This window comes from Ixodes scapularis, unplaced genomic scaffold (assembly GCF_016920785.2).
Source record: "Ixodes scapularis isolate PalLabHiFi unplaced genomic scaffold, ASM1692078v2 ptg000058l_1__unscaffolded, whole genome shotgun sequence".
In the NCBI taxonomy this organism is placed as follows: Eukaryota; Metazoa; Arthropoda; class Arachnida; order Ixodida; family Ixodidae; genus Ixodes; species Ixodes scapularis.
Genome location: NW_024609900.1, coordinates 407,337 through 426,991, shown reverse-complemented (window position 1 = coordinate 426,991; position 19,655 = coordinate 407,337). Strand labels below are relative to the sequence as shown.

The following is a 19,655-nucleotide window of genomic DNA, read 5'->3' as shown; positions in this document are numbered from 1 at the left end:
TGTTCGGCTGACCGCCCAGAGCCTTTTTACCGATGTCTTCTCTGAGAGAGAGGCGCTAAAATCGAGCAAGCGGCTGGAGTCTAGTTGCTTGGCATAGATCTTGGCTTCCACCGTGGCGCGCGTAATCGCACGCCGAGCATACGGGGTCCTGAGGCCATTGCGGTACCGTTGTATCGCTCGCAGCCGCTTTGCCCATAGGCCCAGTAGTCGGAGATCCGGTGTCGGCGTGTCCTGCTCGACGCGAGTTTCGGTGGTTGCCTCTTTCAGCGCTGAGTGCAGAAATCCCTCGAAGGATGCCGCCGCGGAGGAGTCCCCTTGTTCTAGCTCTTGACGAAACTTGTCCCAGTTGATGGTGCGTGCTATGCGTTTCTTGTCTGTCCTGACATTCCTTGTTGGGGAGAACTCAAAATAAATCGGGCAGTGGTCGCTTCCCCAGGAGTCCCGGAGAGATTTCCACTTGTGATATTGGCTGTGCGGATTGGAGGTCCAAGTCAGGTCCGGAGTTGTGTCTTTGCTCCGGGTGTGCCCGATCCTCGTCTTGATTCCTGGTTTGTTTACCACCTGTATGCGATGAGCTTGCATTTCCCCAATGAAGCTCTCTGCGCAGTGGGTGTTATGATCCTAGCCCCACAGATGGTACTGCATATTGAAGTCGCCCCCATAAAGCTTCTGGTCCCTCGGGTAGAGAGCGTGCAAGTGCCCGATCCACCCGTGATCCAATTTTTCCTTGTTACTTCGGTTGGGTCTGTAGTAGGAAGAGGTACAAACAATGTTCACGCCCTGGTGCACCCTGACGCGGACTGCGACGACTTCTTGCCTCTCGGTGCAGTAATTGCCGAAGTCGATCTGGTGCTGTTCAGCCCAATCCGACCGCACGTACACGAGGGACTTCCCCGGAGGGTCGTCTCTCTGGCCGGGGCGAAGGGAAGTGATGGATGGACAGGAATATACATTGAATCCAAAAAAATGAAAGCCGTTTACCACTCCCTGTAACGCCGAATTGGAGCGCAGCTCTTGAGGAGGAGGAGGGAAGGGTACTGAGGGGAGGGTAGACCCCTCCTCCTTCTCCTCGTCCTCCCCTCATTCTTTAATATGCTCCGGGGGGGGTCACGTGACCTCGGGAAGGGGGGGGGGGTGTCACGTGACTTCGGGGAGGGGCGGTCACGTGACCCCCCTCCTCCACCTTCGTACTGCTTTCCTCCTCGCCGCTCAAGCCGGAAGCGGTCGGGTAAAGGCTGTGCTCTGAAATGTAGAGTCAGGACAAATATTTTGGAAGGTTGACATTTTATTTATTGGGGAAAAACCGTGGTGTATATTGGAAACTGCGTTGCATATCCAGCCAAGCTTTACGCTAATAACGTACAAAACCAACGTACGCACTTGTTATACCAATGTACCTTAAAGTTTGCTCCGCGAGTTTCCAATTTACGTCCTGGATGAAAACCCCATTATTAATTTAACTAAAACGCCATGATCAGCCGCCGTGGTACGATGTTCAGCAGCCCCTCCAGTGTAGCAGCCAACCAGGACATGAAAGAAAAAAAAGCATGTAGTTAAGCAGTGGGCAAGTTTTTCCAGGGTTTATGCTTGACACCCATGCTTAGACAGTCAGAAGTTAAAATGCTGCCTACCTTTTTTTTTTGTCTGCTGTGCGTGAGCAGCAAAACGTTTTCACTTCTAAGCTTACAAGGGTTTCAAGGTGACGTGATCACCAGACTAAAACTGGGATGGTTTTCGTCGTCCTAGTAGATGGGCACTCGGCGGAGTATAATACAAAAAACACTTATAATAAGTGAAACAAGCGTAAAAAAAGACAATTTAGAGAAGCTACAGGCAGGCACACCATCTTAAACTTGATAAGGGACTTACCCCAAACATGGTGTTGTGATTTGTTTAGATCTGACACAAGATGAACTTCAATACTTGATGATGAAACAGGGTCATGAAAGTCGTCACATGCTTGGAACACACCTACAATAAATGTAGCGAAGCCGGTCTGAACTGTGTTAATGACGTTTACAACGTTTTCGTCGGACGTCTTAACATACAATGCTGTCGGCCATGTTAAATTCGAATGAAAAATGTTCAAGCTCTAGATACTTAGAGTGTGTAGTTCCAGTAGCAAAGGAAGGAAGAGGTATGACATTCCCTAAATTCCAAATGCGCTCCAAGGAAGGGGGGGGGGGGAAGGAACGGAGGGGAGGGTATGCCCCTCCTCCTCATCCGTACTCTCTCGTCGTCCCCTTCTCCTCCTCTCGTACTCCTCCTCCTCTTTTGAGGTATTTCGATTTTGCGATATACCGTACTGAACTATGTAATATATTGTGGTATTTTTGCTCACCGCCATAGGTCGGCATTTTCGAACCCACTCACTCACCATCACATCACTAATTACAGCAACATCCAAAAGTCACAGCCCTTCACATCACAAAGTACATCGACGTCCAAAAGTCACAGCCTTTCACATCACAGAGTACACCAACGTCTAAAAGTCACGGCCTTTCACATCACATGGTACACCGACGTCCAAACGTCGCGGCCCTTCACATCACAGAGTACATCGATGTCTAATATTCACGGCCCTTCACATCACAAGTACACCGACGTCCAAAAGTCACGGCCATTCACATCACGGAGTTCAACCGGAAAACAAACTCATCCCCATATCGTCACCGCAATCTCTGAACTCACAAAGTCATTCACCGTCACTTCACGAATCCGTCAAGTTCACGAAGTACTTCACCGTCACATCACGAATCCTATAGAATTCATGAAGCATTCCCCATCCCATCACCGCCAACTCTGAATTCACGAAGTCGCTCACCGTCCGATCACGAGCTCATCGAGTTCAGCAAGCCGTTCCCCTCACGTCCGTGAACTGATCCCGTTCATGAAGTCGTTCGACCGGTTCGACTTCACGGCCGTTCACCGAGTCACAGCCGTTCACCGAGTCACAGCCATTCACCGAGTCACCGAGGTCACGGGAAGCGGCGTCGGCCCCTGCAGCCGCGGCCACCGCCACTGCCTCCGGCTCTCAGCCATCCTCGAAGTTCTTTCGCAGCGGCGCTGACGGCTCCAGATGTGTGTGTCAGTGTGTCTGTGTGTGTGTGCGCGCGTGGTGTGTGTGTGTGTGTGTGTGTGGGGGGGGGGGGGGAAGGGGGGGGGGGGGGTATTGGGCTGGGTTGGGCGACGCACCCTGCTCTTGTCATTTTGTTTGTTTAGCTAGTTCCCTCTGGCTTTTAGTTTTGTTCTCCCGTTTCTTTTATTTTCGTTTTGTTTCGCGCTTTCTTCATCGTGCGCGCATGCTGTGAAGAGCAAGCGGATCCTTGACTTCCCTCCTCAGAACTTGTGAGAGAAGGTGCTTGTTTCCGGGAGAGTCCTGCAGCTTGCCGAAGCAATGAAATCTGTGTTTTTACTCGAACCCGTTGGTCAGAGTACACCTCATCATTAATTAAACCACTCATTGGATCATTCACTTCAAACCAATATGTTTACTTCTGAGCGTGTTCGTGTCGCTCAACCTACTTTGAGCGAAATGCAGTCGAGATAACTAATGACGGCGGTCGACTCCACTTTTCTCAGCTTTGAACCGAGGCGAGGCGCGCGACTCACGCGCGCCTCGCGCTCGTTGTCGGGGTGTGTTTTCGGAGTTCATTTTTGAATAGAATCGGAGCGTGTTTTTCGGAGTTTATTTTGTAGCCTAGGCTACACTGGCCGAGGTTGAGCAGTTTCGCGTGCCTTCTGGCGAGACGTGCTGCGTATGCGCGAGGAGCAGCGACGTCACACGTGTTAGTCCCCGATGCACGCGCCGCGCGCATGGACCCGCTCGAGATCATGGCTCGCGCTGTCCTGTTGTTCTGGGCGGCAGCTTGGTTGCTTGATACATAACACGGCGCACAGCTGGCCAAACCAACGACGGGCATCTGGCACGCCTCAGCGGAGGATTAATTTGGACCATCTGGGATCTTTTGACGTGCAACCGAAGGCTCGGTTACACGGCGCCTCCTCCGCAATAAGAAGAGCGGAGAAGCTTAACTCATCGGATATCGAAGTAGTCACATAATCCGTAAACCGTCTGTGTCATTGAAGTAGCAGTAAGCATGATAATCAAGCTAAGCTTTGACAACCAGGAAAGCTAAGAATAACCAGCTGAACCTAAGCTTACGCTACGTATATCCTGGCATAGCCGAGCTAAGCCACTGCAATTTTTTTACAATGAATTCGGGGTGTTTTTCGGAGCTTTCTTTAATGGTATACAAAATTCGGAGTTTGTCGGCTTCTTCAGTGGTGCGAATTAAATTTAGAAAACAGCAGCTTGCGAATTTAGTAAATCAACCTTTTCATATGCGAGACTTCGACTGTGGTCGTAAGAGAAGCTACCTTGTTTCTATGATAACGGGATAAGTTCATAAGTTGCAACTAGAAAAGATGACAAACGTAAAGCTTGTTGTAAATTCCGGGGAAATATGAAGACCTGTCGGTGTTATTACTTCTGGTAGCCCCAAATATTCGGGGTTTTTCGGATAAAGCCGAATCGGCAAAAGTTTAAAAGGCAAGTGTTCTTCGGATTTCATAGGGTTTATTCGAAAACGCGGAGCCTTAATACTGTAGTGGGCTCACGCCAAATGCGAAGCTTACTGCACCATTTTTAACTTGGTTAAGACCGCAGTTCGAAGCCCCCAGCGCGCACTCGCTCCCTTCCGCCGAGCATTCGCTGCGCTTGCAAGCTTGTGCTTTTCTGGTGACGCAGGTCCACGAAAACAACATGCATACAAAATCAATAAAAGACGAAGTTCCCGGGGCGCGCGGAATACGCATGCCTCGAGAGTCGAGGCACAGAGAACGTGTACCAGCCCCAACAGTCGGATGCGCAGTGGTGACCCGGAGGCTAGAAACCTCGCGCTGCAGGCAGACCTTGCACTGCGGTCTTCACCGGTCACTGAATATAAGTACAATAGCGCAATGTGCTGAACGTACTTGGCACGCTACACCTATGTCGATACCTGTGGGCGGCATGTTTCCGTATTTAGTTAAACTCCTACGCATCCCAAACCCCGTTCGACTAAACATGAAAGGAACCGCGGCGCAAAAGGACACACACACAAGTAAAACAGCGACACGTGCACAACGCTGTCTGTCCTCTTGCTTTCCCTGCGTCCTCTTGCGCCGTTTTTCCTTGTATGAACGGTCTTTGTCAAAAGTCCACAGCCCACCAAGCCGCTCGGGCCAGGCCGGTGAGGGCTCCGAACTTGCTACAAAGACTGTGCACTATGCACCGACTGGCCCACCTTCAAACTTTACCACAGTTCGACTAAACATCTGTTGGACAAAGAGTCAACCATTCGCTAAAGTCCGACGGGGCGGTGTTCGCGAATATAATAGACTCGGAAACTTGATGGGACGCAAGTTCTTGAAGCGGGAATCTCTACGAAGCGTTTTATTAGAGGACCGGGTCTTCCAGTTTCACCCCTTGGCATTGCTTTCAGTCAGGATGGCACGCTGTGCGATTGATTGGGAGCTAGTGCGCCACTTTCCGCGAGAACACCAGTAATGCAGGCGGCTGCTACCTACGGAGAAAACTCTGCGAATGACAAGGACTAAAGTATCTAGACTTAAAAATGAATTTTCTAACGTTATACTCACATGACGTGACGTGAGCATGTAAAACGTGGTGCTCAGTGGCACCTCATTTCACATCATTTTTCCACTATATTTTATACACCAACTCATGTTTACAAACAAACTGGAGCGCTCCTCGCCGACGCCACCGGCGCCGCGCATGCGCGATGGGGTGTGGGCAAGAAGCTCGCCGCGTCGCCGATAAACAAACCATTGAATTGCGTTGTTGTCGGCGGCGGTGTGAGTCCCCGTGCACTTTTCTGCGTTGGAATTGTTGATTTTACGTCTTCCTGGCAATGCCTGACCACTTGAGCAGCCTCAGCGAAATTACCGAGGCTCGCTACACCACAAAACTTCGCGTGAATAATGTGACATGCGGCAATTCATTCCGCGTGGACGCCGCAGAGGCTACGCTAAAGCCTGATTCGCATGATGAAATTTCGGTCGCAATTTTCAGTCATGACGTCGCTCGGGTTACAACAGCGTGAACCGCAGCTGAGATGTTCAACATCGATACTGAAAATCGCAGGCAGAATCGGACCAAGTTAATGAGGCATAACAAGTCGTTGATGGTCACTGGTAACAACGATCAATATCTCCTTGTATCCACTGTTTACATCGAGCCTGCTTACCAATTTTCAAAGTTAAGTATTTTGAGGCCTGCACTCACTTCTTATCGCAAGTACCGGGCCAACATTTGGTCCACGGGCCGGTGTCGTCTGAAAGAGCAGACGACGAGCAGAAGCGTTTGAAAGAGCAGACGACAGTTCGAGCGATCAGGCGGCCGTTCGATCTTGAAGACGCACTGAACGTCCGCATGCAGGCGGTCCCAACAATTTGGCGGTATTCCCGCTTTCATGACGGAACAAAACAAATAAATCTGATGACAACAAGTATCCGTGAATTTAATCCAAACTGCTTCCCGCCCAAGCAATCGTGGTCCGACGGCGACTGGTTTTCCATTTTCACGGCACATATCCACGTTCTCGGACGAACCGAGCTCATGAAAACTGGTCTTCAAGCCTTTCTCGACTCTTTTGGTACAGCCCCAGTCGCGGCGTTTTGACAAGAAGGCAAGTTTTTGTCAGGTTTTTTTTTTTCTTTTAATACAACGCTAGAATTCACGTCTCACATAGGGACTTCCGCCTTCAGCCCCAGACCGGAAGTGCGCCCGACGCGCGACCACCGCGCCGTGACGTAACAGAGATGAGTTCGTTGGTTCGTGTATAGCCAGAACATAATTTCGGCGACATATTAACCTGTACATGAACTCATCTCTGTCACGTCACGGCGCGGTGGTGGCGCGTCGGGCGTAACAGAGATGCTCCTTAAAACAAAAAACCAAAAGGCCCCTTAAAACCAAAACTGACAGACTCCACACGAAACCCGTAACAAAGAAGAACAGGTCACAACGGGTCGACAAAGGACGTAAAAGGAAAAACCCGAACCGCGAACTTTTCCCTACACTTGGGAAGGTCAAACTTTGTACCTACAGGTTGCCTCAAGCTTGAAACACAAAAGCTTACCCCAAGCTTGAAACACAAAAACACTAATCACAAACGAGCGTGTTGGGGACGAATTAAGTAAGTGCTTATACTTCCTGCTTACACGTCTAAGAAACTAGGGAGTTTTGTGTATTGTTCCAATAATTCCCCCCTGTAAGGATACCCGAAACTCTTCTGTCGTCTTTGTGCATGCATAGTATCGTTATTGGGTATCGTTACCGAGCACAAAAACTGTCTACAAGAACTTCCTACCGTTTATCGTTTTTCTAGTGAAATTAAAGACGACGTTGGCAAGGAGAAGCAAGCTAACTAATCTTGAAGGGAAGGGAAACAGAGGTCGTCTTCGCTCCTTCAGCTCCCCTTGATAACCGGTGATTTCTTCAAGCAGACAGAGCCAGTGAGGACGCCTTCAGCGAACATCAAACATAGTCTTTGAGATGAATGGAGGCAGGTACTTAATTTTGTTTTTGTTACAAAAGAAGGGTCATTTTGGAACAAAGTCTGGTGGGAAACGCAAGATGGGAGGACGGGTAAACAGCTCGTCCACACTTCTAGACGGGGAACACAGCCTGTCAGAAAAACTGGACATCGCCGGCTCATCTGACAAAAAGGTGCAACGTCAGGCTCTAAAGAGCGTGGGAAAGTAAAACCTCTTTGAGTGAACCGACGATACGTGCCCCAGAACAGCACGGCGACGTGCATGGAAAAAGTTTAAAAACACGCGGCAAGCCCGGTTCAATAGTTTTCCATGTTTTAAAAAGTAACAGGCTTATTCAGCTCTTTGCGCACCTCGTGTGTTTGTTTACACCTCAGACGCTCTGACGTACCGCTATTTACACCTCGAATTGACCAATGACGGCGCGCGCTTTTCTGTCTCGTCTTCGCGCGTTCTGTGAGCGCCCTTTATATTTCCCGCTGATTGCTGTGCCATTCTTCGTATTTACTTCTTTTCAATGGGTCACGATAACGTTCGCAAGCGCGGAAGACACGTTTTGGTACCCCTACTTGCACGTCGTATAAACACTTCGAATTTGACTTCGACCTCGACCGCGCACCTTGTTTTTCATTGGTAGCCTGCTTGCAACAGCAGGATGGCGGTGATGACAACGCAATCGCGGTCTGCTTGTGGTCCTGTGTGATTGGCTCTCACTTCCGATCGAAGTGAGAGCCATTCGTATCGCTCCGACGCTGTTGGAAAAACTCAGCAGACCTTTGAATGAGTCACTTGCTCAGGGAAATAACGAGGAGACGAATGTCTAAGTGCTTATGTGAGAAGAGTGGTCTTGATTTCAAATGAAAAGCACTCCAGCAAAATGTGGCCGATATGGTTCGTATGCAAAACTAGCTAGCATAAAAAAAGAGATAAATTCAGAAATGGGGACGGACTATCTGTCTCCACCCTTCGAAAAGATTTATGTCATTTCATCAAGAATTTTTGAACACTCGTACTCCGCGTTTGTGTTCGAAGCGCTGTTCACTGAGTAAGGCTAGGCTGCTTAGTGGATTGAGTTTCGCCACGTGTTCGTCGCATATTTTCTGATGTGGTCCGGCTTTTACACACAAGTATCGTGCCAGTAGCTGACTTTTGCTCAAATAAACAGAAACAAAAACCTTTTTAGTCAATATTCACGTTCAACAGAAATCGAAGAACTCTGTTCGTATTCCTAGAATTCAAGAACTCAGGAATATGCACGACTGCGATGAAAACTATTATCGGCAACAGCAAGCGAAGCCCTCACCTAAACGCCTGAGGGCACGTAAAATCCTCTCCGCCTGTTATTGCAACGGACATGACCGCGCGCTTGTTAGGAAACGTGGGCGACAAACCGTGATGCCAATCGGCTGCTTCCTCACATTTTTAAAATTATCATAATTCTCTGGCATATGGATAAAGCCCGTAAACTTCCGTGATTTTTCTAGAATAGCGTCAAGCCTTCCCGAGATCTTAGATGCTAAATAGCGTTTGAAAAAATCCGGAAGCGGCCGAAACAGATCAAATCCGGCTCACGCTTTTTCGTGTGGACGGATAAAAACGAGCGTATGCCGCATATTACCAGCATCATATAATATCTGTAAGCATTATTAAGCGAGAGCGAGAAAACAAACATCGTATAGTCCAGTTAGGGTCACATCAGTACTCGCGTAAAAGCTCGGGGAAGACGGTTTTATTCGTGTTTCCTTGAGGGGTGCGCGCTTACAAAAGACAAAAACATGGGCGCACGGACGCACGCAGATGCAATCAACGCGAAGAAAAACCCTCCCGTGGCAGAATAGCACAGTGGCAAAACGACACCTTCCCCGGCCCCCCACACACAATGACACACACAGACACACACACTGAAAGGAGGAGCCGCCAAGCCCCGCCGCGTAAACGGAACCCCATGGCCATGCAGGAGGCTCAAACGTCTGCCGCGCACAGACAAAGCCCCCCTAACGTTCGCTAAGCTGCACATGTACTACGCGACGCGGGTACGCACGCCCACAGTATCGGGGCAGAGGAGCGGAGGCCCGCCAAACTCGTTGGAGTCGCCGCTGAGTCTGTGCCGGTCCAAACATCCCCCCCTCTCTCCCAATCCCCATCTGGGAAGCGCTGGTGCCGCTTCGTCCCCTCCCCATTTCCGATTTCGTGCTTAAGCCGCGACAGTCGCACACGCAAAATGTCACATCCTCTCTCAAAGTCCTCCAAAGCAAACGCCCCCTGCAGTTGATTCCCCCAAACGTTACCAAACCACCCCTACGAATCTCGTTCTGGGCTCTAACAGAAATTCCTTCCAAGTTTCTGCTCCGTGCGTGTAAGGGCACCAACATGCTGCAGACACTACCAAATGTCAAGTCGGCTATCAGTCGCGAAGAGTACGCACACGCAAGCCAATCCATACGGACATCTCCTGAGTCCTGACTCCTAGTTCACGAACTCAGTCACCATCACATCACAAATTCAGTTCACGAATTCATTCACCATCACATCACGTATACACCAGAGTCACGAAGTCCTTCACCACTGCATCACGGGTGCGTCAGAGTTCACGAGGTCACTCCCCGTCACATCACGGCTCCTTCCGAGCTCATGAAGTCACTCCCCTTCGCATCACGACTCGTTCCCCGTTCACGAAGTCACATCCCCTTCACATCACGGCTTCTTCCGAGTTCACGGAGTCACGCCTGTTCACATCACGACTCCTTCCGCGTTCACGAAGTCACATCCCCTTAACATCACGGATTCTTTCGCGTTCACGGAGTCACGCCCATTCACATCACGACTCCTTCCGCGTTCACGAAGTCACATCCCCTTCACATCACGACTTCGTCCGAGTTCACGAAGTCATTCACAGCCCTTCACCATGACGCGGTGAGCGTGAGTGAGTGTGAGTGAGCGAGTTCGTGAGTGACTTCGCCGAGGTATGCTCACCGCTTGTACGGAGAAAGGGAATATATTTGTCAGATCTGGAAGCTCCAATGTGATTTACGATTGATGAGACCGCTTGCTTGCACAACAGGTATCTGGCATCTCGTCTTCTCCTCCTCCTCAACCTCACCGTCCTCCTCCTCCTCTTCGTCTCGTACGACTTGCACGCTCCAATTGATAACGAAGCTGTTAGATGCTCCTCCGAGTGGCCCGCCTAACACCTCTCAAGGTACGCAAGACCGTCCGAGGGAACAATTTCCCAGCTTTCGTTCTTCTGCTCCTCCTTTCTTCCTAGCGCGCACTGCATATCGTCGCCAAAGTTCGGCGTCCAAAATCCCCACAATATATACAAATATAGAGCAATCTCCTTCTATACTGGTACTTCAAATAGCACTCTTATCCCAGTCCTTGATTGTTATGAAGGAAGCCTTGTGATCTGAGAAGTGACAGGATATGTGTTCCAGGTGATGAACCAGAGGCTGATTTTGAAAGACGAGGTCTATGCATGTGTTTCGAGAGGCCGTCACAGCAGTGTGAGCTGTTACGAGGGAGAGAAATGGGAGGTTTTCCTGCATAAGTGGTATGAAGTTCTTATTCGTCTTTAAGTCTGCATTAAAGTCCCCCACTACTAACATGGGTGTGGACCCACGTGTGCTTAACGCAAGTCGCAGAAAATGCACGACATCTTTGGTGAGTGCTGTAGGCGAGATATACAGAGCCACCACTACCAAGCCGTTGTCGAACTTGGCACCACAAAGTTCTCCAACTTCGTCTGACGTGCCAAATATCTCGATGGGTACGGCAGGCAGACCCTTACGCACGTAGATGGCCACCCCTGCCGCTCTGTTGTGCTCTCTACTGACGCCGCAGCAGTACTGGTAGTCCATAATTTCTACCGCCTGTTTTGGATCCATCCACGTTTCCGAGAGGCAAAGTACAGATGCATGGCGTAGGATGGGGTCGTGGTGCACGTCCTTGCAATGCGCTGGCAGAGAGCGAACATTAAGCGCGGCGACTGAGAACAAGTGCGTTTGCTCAATCATTGCGTAGCACTTAGCAGTGACAGTTTGGAGTTTGTGTGACTGCAGCCGACGAAACTCATCTAGTAGTGCCCTGTCGGGATTGGGCTTGCCGTGGTAGAACGTAAAGTCATTGTCCACATTGGTTAGGTAGAGCCCGTTGATGTCTGTAGCACGACTCAGTGCCACGTATACCAATTTCTGTGGATGACTCTTGGCATACGAGTACACCACGTTTTCATACGTGCCTCCCTGTGATTTGTGAATGGTGATAGCACTTGCTTGCACAACGGGTAGCTGGCATCTCCTCAGGGATATCCTTGACTTCTTATCAATGACGCAAGTGACTGTGCGTCTTTCGATAGGTGTCCAATTTTGCTGAATATTTCTGTCGACTGCCCGTAACTGCCGGGATTTTGCGGTCGCCACGGTTCCAATCGCAATTTTGGAACCAAGCTCACCGAAATGCAGCCAGATGCGTTCCGGCTTTCGGAGCGTGTCGTATTGTATGTACTGGAGTATTCCAACAGATCCGTTGACCAGACCATCGGAAACATCGACATTGAGTGTGAGCATATATGGTTTTCCAATGCATAGCATTATATTAGCTGGCAGGTTTCCGAGTTCGGCCTTGGGCAGCGTTTCGGCCTTGCGCATTGCCTCTGTCTTCTCCTGCATAGACCTGAATCCAACGATTGTGTCCCGTGCCGGACATGCCACACAATTATCTTCGGTTGCAATGGCCGTGTTCGTATTGTAGTAGTCCGATTCCTTGTTGGAGTAGTACAAGCGGATGCCACCGGGACAACACGTTTCTGCTTGTTGTTGCGTGACGAACCGACTCTCGATCAATGCGATTTCTTCGGAATCCAATTCTGCACCGTCTCCAATTTTGGTAAGTATGGTGGAAAACCTGAGATCGCTTTGCCTTACGACCTTCGTGAGGACAAAGTATGACAAATGGTGCCATGCGATTTCCGTGTTAAACACACTGTTCGTCTTGACGCGCTTGAAAACCTCGGCGGCACGAACGGGGGGAAGCTGGCGCAGGTCTCCGCAGAGGATGATGTCTAACCCGCCGAAAGGCTCTAGGTATTTGCAAGTGATGATGCGGAGTCGCGAGTCCACTTTCTGAAGGATGTCGGCGGACATCATGCTAACCTCATCGATAATCACGCACCTGACGTTCCTGAACGCATAGCGGAACGTGTTCAACTCGTTGTCCCGCAGTCCGCCATCCCTATTGATGGTAAGTCTGAACGCTGCATGTACAGTTATTCCACCAAGCGCGACCGCCACCTTTCCAGTTGTAGCACAGGCAACATAGGCGTTTACATTATCTGAACCAGCAGGGTTGCAATATCTGTTGTAGACGTCCATGATGAGACGCAGTACAAATGTTTTCCCACACCCAGCCACTCCCGTGAAGAAGATTTGTAGTGGCGGAGAGTCCGGTATAGTTAGTCTATGCACGACTTCTCGGACGATCTCGTACTGCTCCTCATTCGTCTTCCGCATTGTGTCGAGGTACTGATCTCTGCTCATGACGTCTTGGCGCGTGCACACGGCGGGGCACTGCTTAAACGGGGCATTGGATTGGACCATACCGATGTCTAGGAGATCGGAGTCGTCGTTTTCCATGGCCATCGGGTGCAGTCTCACATCTGGGAGCTCAGAAGTGGCACAATGTTCCCCGTCATTTGACTGGAGCATGGAATTACAAACGGCACGAATTTGCTCAATGTCTACGTCACTGTGGTACCGTGCCTTGTTCTGTAGAATGACGTCGATGTTTTGCTCATACAGGCGCTCGAAACAGTTTTGGTCTAAGATGTCCACTTCTTTGCGGAATGGATAGAAGAGCAGGACATGTTCTCGCTTGAAGTTGACTGAATCGTCTACGGAGTAACCGCGGTAGCGAAGTATCCGTCGCTGATTCCTCTTTCTGCAGGTATATATGTTGTACTCGGTAGCGAACTCTGCCAGAGTAACAGGTTCCAATTCGGGAACGCGGTCTTCGTAGCGCTCGATCATCGTACGTTTCCATACATCAGTGCTTGATTCTACTAAGCCTTCCTGCGCCATCTGAGCGTTAGACTTCCGAATGCGCGTCCTCTCCTCGGGCCATCCAGAGTTCACGAAGACAACTTTGCGACTCGCCTCCGACATATCCTGGTTGAGCAAACACCATGCGGCCTCCTGTGCGGAGAGTTCAATGGCATTCAACATTTTCACACCTAGATGTCTCAGTGCCTGAGAATAGGCCATGTCCCCCTTCTCCTTGACAATTTCTTGCACTGCCCGATTGAGGTTCGACATACCTCGGTTGGCCTTGTTTACATATTCCACCACGTAGGCAGCACACGCGTACGTGTCGAGGACGATCTGAAGATTCATGTTAGAATCGAGCATTGATGCAACCCATGGGTTAAAGTAATTCACCCACTTTTGCTGCACAGAACGGGGTAGCATGATGGTGGCACGAGGAGTGCCTGCTCCGAGAACAGAAATGTACTCCGCCTTGTCCGCGACACCGTGATGTTCCCAAAACTGCTCCATGGAGTCATAATTTGTCGTTTCCAGGGCCTGATGCATGGCCTCGTACTTGTTTAGGAGGCTCTCGATTTTCTTCTTCTGCGCTTCATTGTCCACAGTGGGGAAAGGCACTACGACCATACATTCATCGATGGGCATAAAAGGCGCGTTAAAGCGGCATCTGGTCGTGTTGTGCTTGTAGCAGGTATGCGTGTGTTGGTGCACCTGAGTCCGCTCCCGCTTCAAGCATCCGTTGTCGATGGAAAGCAGAACGTTGGCCATTTCAAGGGTCTGGGGCATGAACATCGAGAGCTCCTCGTTGAGCGCGTTATGAAGCCAAGGGAGAATGTGCGCGTGTGCCGACCCGCGGTGCTGAAATTCGATCCGCTTAAAGTAGTCGACGACTATGTACGGCCTAAAAGGCGATACACGGGTGTTGCGGAGAATGTTGAGAATGACACGCACCAATCGGTCGAAATATATGGCACAGACCACGGGGTCGTCATTTACTAGCTGAGCTCGATAAATGCTGTTCATTTGATCCAGTGGTACTACGATCTCGCCGGGCTTCAACCGAAGGCGTTGAAGCAACTGCACAAGGTCGGGCCAGTGCATTTCCGAGGCAGAAAGAGTGAGGAACGCGGTCGGCTTACCCAACTGCCGTATCATAGCAAAGAGGTCTTTCTTGCGTTTTGTCCAGTACTGCACGGTGTTGGGTATACCATGCATGAAAGCCATGTCGTGCTCGACCGCTTGCTGCACAAAATCCTTGTCGAGCAACTGTTGCTTCGTTAGTGTTTCCAGTGCCTTTATGTTACGGAAGGACACACACATGTCACCGGCTACTCGGTGCCTAAACACTTTCATGGCCATGTACAGTACGTGCTGCGGGGTGGCCCCTCGACGGTCTGACCTCCGGATCTCACTCATGGCGTGCGTGAAGACTGTCGGTTTTGCGCTGGCATCTACTCGGCGCGGTTCACCGAGATAGATTTGTGGGAACGAGAGCTCCTCTGCGTGTTCGTCGTAAAGGATGCTCACGGGCCTTTTTCCCTCACCTGGCGTAATCGCTAGAAACTTGTCTTCGTCCCATACGAGAGTGTGCTGAGCCAGAGTCATGGCTGTAGCCACTTGGATCGGATCGTTGAGGTCTGAGCATTGCGGGAGCAACTCGATCTCGTCGTGTTCGTCCACTTCTACGATATCCCCCAAACGGGCAAAATCGCACTTTATATTATAATGCTTGTACAGCGTGCTATCACACAGCAGCTTAAGCCACGGCAGCAGATCACATTTTCTTACTGCCCCTGCAAGGTACGTCGTCTTCGCAAGCATACGCCGCTTCAAATGTACATTGAGGGCTCGGTCTTGTTCGATGGCACGAGGCAACATTGTCACCATGTCGTCCACATCAACACAGACGTTCACTACTGGTCCCTTAATGCCGTGTTGACCTCCACCGTGCATCAGCCGTCGCAGTTGCATGAAAGGAATTCGTGGAGATATGAGTCTCTCACTCACCGCGTTCAATTGTGTGAGGTGGGCTGGCTTCGGGGGATATACATAACCGTTACTTGAGGAAAGATGAGGAATATGACCCTTGTGCACTGATTGTATGCAGGTCGAGCACAGTTTGAATTGGGTTAGGTCCGAGTTTAGAAATGATTGCTCTAGGGTCTCGTGACATCTGTCCGGTAGCGGTTGCAAGTCGTTTTGGAACCAGAGCCGATCACAGACTGAACATACGCTCCCAAACGGGTTGTCTCTGAACAGCCGTTGGAAAAATTTTGTTGCACCGTCAGGCTTAGCGATCCTTGCCTTTTGCTTGGCTTCCGCTTCGGCGGCGCTCACTCCTGGCTGCTCTCGGCGGCGGCGATGAGCCTCTGCCTCGGCGTCGCGCACTTCCGGGTCCTTTCGACGGCGGCGCTTAGATTCAGCTTCAGCAGCGCTCACTTCTGGCTGCTCTCGGCGGCGGCGATGAGCCTCTGCCTCGGCGTCGCGCACTTCCGGGTCCTTTCGACGGCGGCGCTTAGATTCAGCTTCAGCAGCGCTTACTTCTGGCTGCTCTCGACGGCGGCGATGAGCCTCTGCCTCGGCGTCGCGCCCTTCCGGGTCCTCTCGACGGCGGCGCTTAGATTCAGCTTCAGCAGCGTTTACTTCTGGTTGCTCTCGGCGGCGGCGATGAGCCTCTGCTTCAGCGTCGCGCACTTCCGGGTCCTCTCGACGGCGGCGATTAGATTCAGCCTCAGCAGCGCTTACTTCTGGCTGCTCTCGGCGACGGCGATGAGCCTCTGCTTCGGCGTCGCGCACTTCCAGGTCGTCTCGATAGCGGCTTCTGGCTTCCGCTTCGGCGGCGCTCACTCCTGGCTGCTCTCGGCGGCGGCGATGAGCCTCTGCCTCGGCGTCGCGCACTTCCGGGTCCTCTCGACGGCGGCGCTTAGATTCAGCTTCAGCAGTGCTTAGTTCTGGCTGCTCTCGGCGGCGGCGATGAGCCTCTGCTTTGGCGTGGCGCACTTCCGGGTCCTCTCGACGGCGGCGATTAGATTCAGCCTCAGCAGCGCTTACTTCTGGCTGCTCTCGGCGACGGCGATGAGCCTCTGCTTCGGCGTCGCGCACTTCCGGGTCCTCTCGATAGCGGCTTCTGGCTTCCGCTTCGGCGGCGCTCACTCCTGGCTGCTCTCGGCGGCGGCGATGAGCCTCTGCCTCGGCGTCGCGCACTTCCGGGTCCTCTTGACGGCGGCGCTTAGATTCAGCTTCAGCAGCGCTTATTTCTGGCTGCTCTCGGCGGCGGCGATGAGCCTCTGCTTCGGCGTCGCGCACTTCCGGGTCCTATCGACGGCGGCGCTTAGATTCAGCTTCAGCAGCGCTTACTTCTGGCTGCTCTCGACGGCGGCGATGAGCTTCTGCTTCGGCGACGCGCACTTCCGGGTCTTGTCAACGGCGCCGTTTAGCTTCAGCTTCGGCGGCACGCACTGCAGGATCTTGGCGCCGGCGGCGCTGAGCCTCTGCTCGGGCAGTGCGTTTAGCAGCAGCTGCTTCATCTGACTCCCTCATTTTGTGAAAAAAGAACTGCCTGATTACGTCTCGTCGTCGTCGTCTTTGTGATATCACTCATGCTGGATCACGGCGCCGGCGGTGCTGACCCTCTGCTCGTGCAGCACGTTTAGCAGCAGCTGCTAAAGCCCCTATATCCTGAGGAAAGTGGCTGCATTGATTGTTGTGGAAATGCTCGAGACACGTGCCGTGCGCCAATTCTGGGAAGAACATGGCCACTGTAACATGGCATTTGAAATCTAGTTTGAATGTGCGCTAGCCGCCATGATCTTTCCAAAGTCTGCACGTTGCACGTGCCTTGTGCATCGACGCACCGTGCGCTACTTTTAAGACATGAACGCGCTTTAGCAGCTTTTAGCTTCTCTTTGTTCTATTGTTTTCCTGCTGTAGGGTTTTTCAACCCTGCAGCAGGAAAGCCGAAGCCGGCCGAGGGAGAAGAGATAAGAGTCTTTTAAAATAATTTTTCGGAGAAATGAAAATTCGGATTCGTCCGCCCTGCTCATGCTCCCTGCTCCCCTGCGTTCTCCTCTTCCCCTCGGGGGGGCCACGTGATCTCGGGGGGGAGGGAGGAAAGGGGGTAGTCACGTGACCCTCCCGAGGCCACGTGACCCCCCGCTGAAGTCATGTGACCCCGGGGGTGACTGACCTCCCCCCGCCGAAGTCACGTGACGCCCCGCCCAATGTCATGTGACCCCCTTTCCCTAAGGCCACGTGACCCCCCGGACCTGTGCCCTCCTTCCCCTCCTCCTCCCCCCCCCCCCCACCCGAGATGGCGGCATCCGGCGGTTGTGCCCATAGAGCTATTACAATAAATGCTAGAGGCTCAGCTGGCGCTAATGTCTACGGGACTTGGGGTTTCAAATCGAAGCAGACAGCAACCAGCCTCCTTCTCCTCCTGCCCTCATTGTCTACTATGGTCCGGGGGGTACTATGGACCCGTTTCTAGCCCGTCGGCGTCGGCGCCGCCCCTCCCCCTCCTCCTCCTCCCCCCCTCATCCTCGCCTCCCCAAGGTCACGTGACCCCCCCGGACCATACTGAGGGGAGGAGGAGGAGGAGGAGGACGATGGGGAGGGGCGCGGTTACGCCGACGCCGACGCCGCTCAGGCTGGAAACGGGCCCCTAAGAGCTGCGCTCTAAAAATTGAAGGTGCGCGTGTTGGTTTCCTGCAGCAGGATTACATCAGGCTTCTCTTCGGGTTTGTCGCGAAATTTTGCACGAAGTTCAGCCGCCCGTTTGCTGAGCCCGTTGCAGTTCCACTGTAAGACCCGAATCACGTTGTTGCGGTGATGAATGGGCTGGTAAATAAAGTTTTCATCTGTGAAAACTTCGCCTTATACTGATTGTTCTCCTCTTGCTGGGCTTGAACCATGTTCTTGAGTCGATCCAGCTCAGCCTTGAGGAAAGCGCATGTGTTCCTGAGCTCTTGCACTTCTGCCGATTGTGTTGTCACAGGCACCGCTGGCGGTGTCGGTGGTTCGCGGCCGCGTTTGACCATATCGGCCCACGTGCCGGCATTGGGCGGAAGTGGGACTTTGACTTCCCGCCTCGCCTCTTGTCGTTGTTGCTGTGCCTTATTCAGCTCTTTGTGTTTTTTTACCTCTTCCCGGATTTGCTTGTTTGCCTCCAGCCACGTCGGGCAGGTTCGGTCAGTGCCTATGTGACCTGCCTTTCGACACCCTTGACAAAACAGGGCGCTGGGGCTCGGGCAGCTGACGTGTTGGAGGTTGTTTTCATGTATGTTGCCGCAGGTGGCACAAACCGAAGCATTGGGGCAGATGTCCGGCTTGTGGCCCAGGCGATGGCAGTTGGTGCATGTAACTCCCTTCGGCTTGTATGCATATACTCGCATATACCGTCTTCCGTATAATACGGATAGTGGTATCCTGTCACTGTCGAAGGTGAGCATCGCCGTAGTGGTCTTGCCCAGGCGCCGGGCTGCTACCACAGGAATCTTCTCAGAGTCCAGTTCGAGGTTTAGGACCTCGTCCTGCAGATCTTCTTTTAAGGTGTGGATGTCATAAATGACTCCCTTGCAATAAGCGGCTCCATATGCCCGGAATACCTGCACGGGTATATTTTGTTGCTCTATAACAACCTCCCGGATCTCCTGGATGGACTTGGCAACCTCCTCTGAGTCAGTCCTGACTGAGATGGTGTTGGCCTTTTCCATCAAATGCATTGTAAATGCTGCCGTATCATGTCGTGTCTTGATCATGGTTTTCAGTAGTGGTACTAGCGGCTTGATCGATGTCCTGGTCCGAGTAAGGCGGATCTTATACTCGATGAAGCGTTTCTAACGGGGCTTCGCTGGGGCCCCGCCTTGTGTAGCGGTAGGAGGATCGGCCCGAAAGCGTTTCCTCTTCTTTTTCGTGTTTGTAACGGGGGTCCATTCGGAGCCGTTATTGTCGTTCGCAGGCACGCCGCCAGCTACGTCGCTCACCATGTTCGTACCGTCAGTGGGCGTCAGCATCCCTTCTGCGCCGCAGGGCTGGCGTAGCATTGGAATATCTGATGCA

General features: G+C 51.9%; 1 protein-coding gene across 1 annotated transcript; it reads right to left on the bottom strand.

Moving 5' to 3' along the window:
• Nucleotides 1–621: 621 nt before the first annotated feature.
• On the bottom strand, nucleotides 622–16,853 carry LOC121047338 (the record flags this gene model as incomplete). The annotated part of the gene is made up of 5 exons (XM_040502483.2): nucleotides 622–909; nucleotides 11,352–11,716; nucleotides 12,011–16,354; nucleotides 16,555–16,609; nucleotides 16,767–16,853. Coding segments are annotated over 5 exons (5,139 nt in total), but the record flags the coding sequence as incomplete, so codon positions are not given.
• Between the last annotated feature and the right edge of the window lie 2,802 nt (nucleotides 16,854–19,655).